Consider the following 2,374-nt stretch of genomic DNA (forward strand, 5'->3'; position numbering starts at 1 on the left):
AAACCAACTACTTTTGATAACTTTGTGAAATAAATAATTATTAGTAACTGTTGAATATTGAAAAATACTCAACAGTGTCACATTTATTTTGCGCCACGATGACTCCGATGGATCTTACGCCACGCGATCCATTCCACGATTGAAAAACCATCGAAGAGCTTTTGCTTCCCTTTTATAGTCGAGTTCGTGCAGTTGTCGCGCGGCGTGCAGGTTGCAGCCGGCGAATCGGTCTTCCTACGGTGCTTGGCGAACAAGCCGGTGATACAGTGCGAGTGGTCATGGAGGGCGTCGAACTCGAGCAAGGAACCACGGATGGTGAAGAAGTTCACTCCAAACAAGGACGCTGAACACGACTGTTCCGTGCGATTCAAGAACATATTGTACGAGGAGGAGGGTCTATGGACTTGCGGGGTACGTTTGGCGCCCGACGGTATCCTGCACACGGCGCCCGCGGCGACTGTCAGCCTCCTGCCTACAGGTACGCGACGGTTACGTTTAATTAAGAAATAAATGTGCCCAAATCAATTGTTATCGCGCTTGTTATCGGACGTACGATCCGATTGTCATGCAATTACGAGCGCCGTGCGAAAGAATGCTCGTACAATCACGGTAATGTTTCGCGCAATTACGAATGGATTGATGTCTTGGCGTGAGATGATGTGAAAATTGATTGCTTGTAGAAAATTAGTAAAACGGTATTAATATTAAGGAATTTACAGCAATTGCATAATAATGCCTGTTTCAAATGTCTGTACTTTTTATCTTTTTGCCTTTAATCGTGAAATTAAGATCTCATGTTCAGAATATTAAGATTAACTATAATGAAAAAAAAAAAAAAAGAAATAATAAAAAATTTAGTATACTTTGAGTTATTGATATCGGAATTCAGCGTAATTCGATCTCGTATAATTCGACTGCACTTTCCCTTCCTACATTTCACCTTTCTCTTACATTTCGTCTAATTTATGTAACATTTATAATATATTAAATGAAAACTAATTCCAACGCAGTTATTAAATTGTATTCGTGTAAAGCAGTAGTGTAATGACTAATTAAATTTGATTTTGTTTGATCTTCCCGGGAGGATACGTTTTGAAGATAAAAAATTATTAGGTATCAAAATTCAAAATTTTAAGAAACGATACGTAAGTATACATAATTATACATAAGTACATGTATAAATAATGTTGTTTAATATTTTTATGATTAAAACTTTGTGTTATTTATAATATTATCAATATTATCAATTTCAATAATTGAGCATATATTTGTATAGACTCCTTTCCAAAATTTTCAATATCATCTAATATTTCTGTAAAATTTACACAACGCTGCGTCGTTAGGAATTTCTCAAAATTTTATTTTTTATGCGCATTTTATTCGGCAAAGAAATAGAATCCACCAACGTTATTCACGTAGATCTAAACGTACTTTTTCTACGTCCTTCTAATCGTGAATTTTTCTTATCATGACGGCCAATTCCAGCTAAGGTGAGCTTCGTCGAGATGCCGACTGATACGGCGGTGCCAGTAGGTGCGGAGGCCACGTTGAAGTGCGTCACCAGCAGCCGCGTGGAAAAATGCGTGTGGACGTGGAAGCCGCTGCACGGCAGTGATCCGGAGATCGTCCTTAATGAATTCCCGAGCAACGGTGATCTCGGTCGCGATTGCTCGCTTCACCTTCCGCACGTGTACGCGGAGAAGCAGGGCTACTGGAGTTGTCAGGTTTCCATCGTGTCGCTCAATACCGTCCTGACATCGCCGCCTGCGAAACTCGTGGTTTACGAGCAAGGTAAAAGATGCTTACGATTTTTTATCTCCTTTCTGATCTTTAGTCCTCTAATGATAGGATCAGGGTCAGATAACTCCATGGTTTCGTCAATTAAACATTTTTTTTTATACTTACACAATTACTTAAAGTCAGTAAATTTTCTATTATTGCTTTTTATTATTAAATAATGTCAAATTATATTTCTACTCAATATGTCGTTAATTTAACTAAAACAGCTTAAAGAATTTGACTAAAGGAAAAATGTAATAAATTTGATTCAAGTTTAGTTTGTTATTTACTAAGTGCATATAATAATATATATATGTTTACATTGAAACTAACCACAGAAATAGATTGATTTATGCCTTGATATTTATGTATATTTTGACATAAAAGTTAAAAATAACAAATTATTATTTAACTTAAGAAATTGGATTATCATTGCTCCTTTGATATCTAGTTTCATCTATAAATAAACAAAGAAAGAAATTCCATGTTATTATTCAATTTTTTTATCTATTTTGTGCATTGATTAACTGAAAAATGAACAGAGCAATGAAATCGAATCCGTCCTTACCTTTTGGAAATTCGTTCTGATATACCA

At 36.1% G+C, this 2,374-nt stretch overlaps 1 protein-coding gene across 1 annotated transcript in view; it reads left to right on the plus strand.

Annotated features, from left to right (window-relative positions):
* Window positions 1-2,374, plus strand: part of LOC108746424 — a 33,564-nt gene that overhangs the window by 21,633 nt on the left and 9,557 nt on the right. Inside the window, exons 6-7 of the mRNA XM_018483198.1 lie at window positions 179-478; window positions 1,486-1,791. Of these exons, the coding sequence (XP_018338700.1) occupies window positions 179-478; window positions 1,486-1,791 (606 nt within the window). The remainder of the gene's footprint in view (window positions 1-178; window positions 479-1,485; window positions 1,792-2,374) is intronic.

This window comes from Trachymyrmex septentrionalis, unplaced genomic scaffold (assembly GCF_001594115.1).
Source record: "Trachymyrmex septentrionalis isolate Tsep2-gDNA-1 unplaced genomic scaffold, Tsep1.0 scaffold17, whole genome shotgun sequence".
NCBI classification, from domain to species: domain Eukaryota; kingdom Metazoa; phylum Arthropoda; class Insecta; order Hymenoptera; family Formicidae; genus Trachymyrmex; species Trachymyrmex septentrionalis.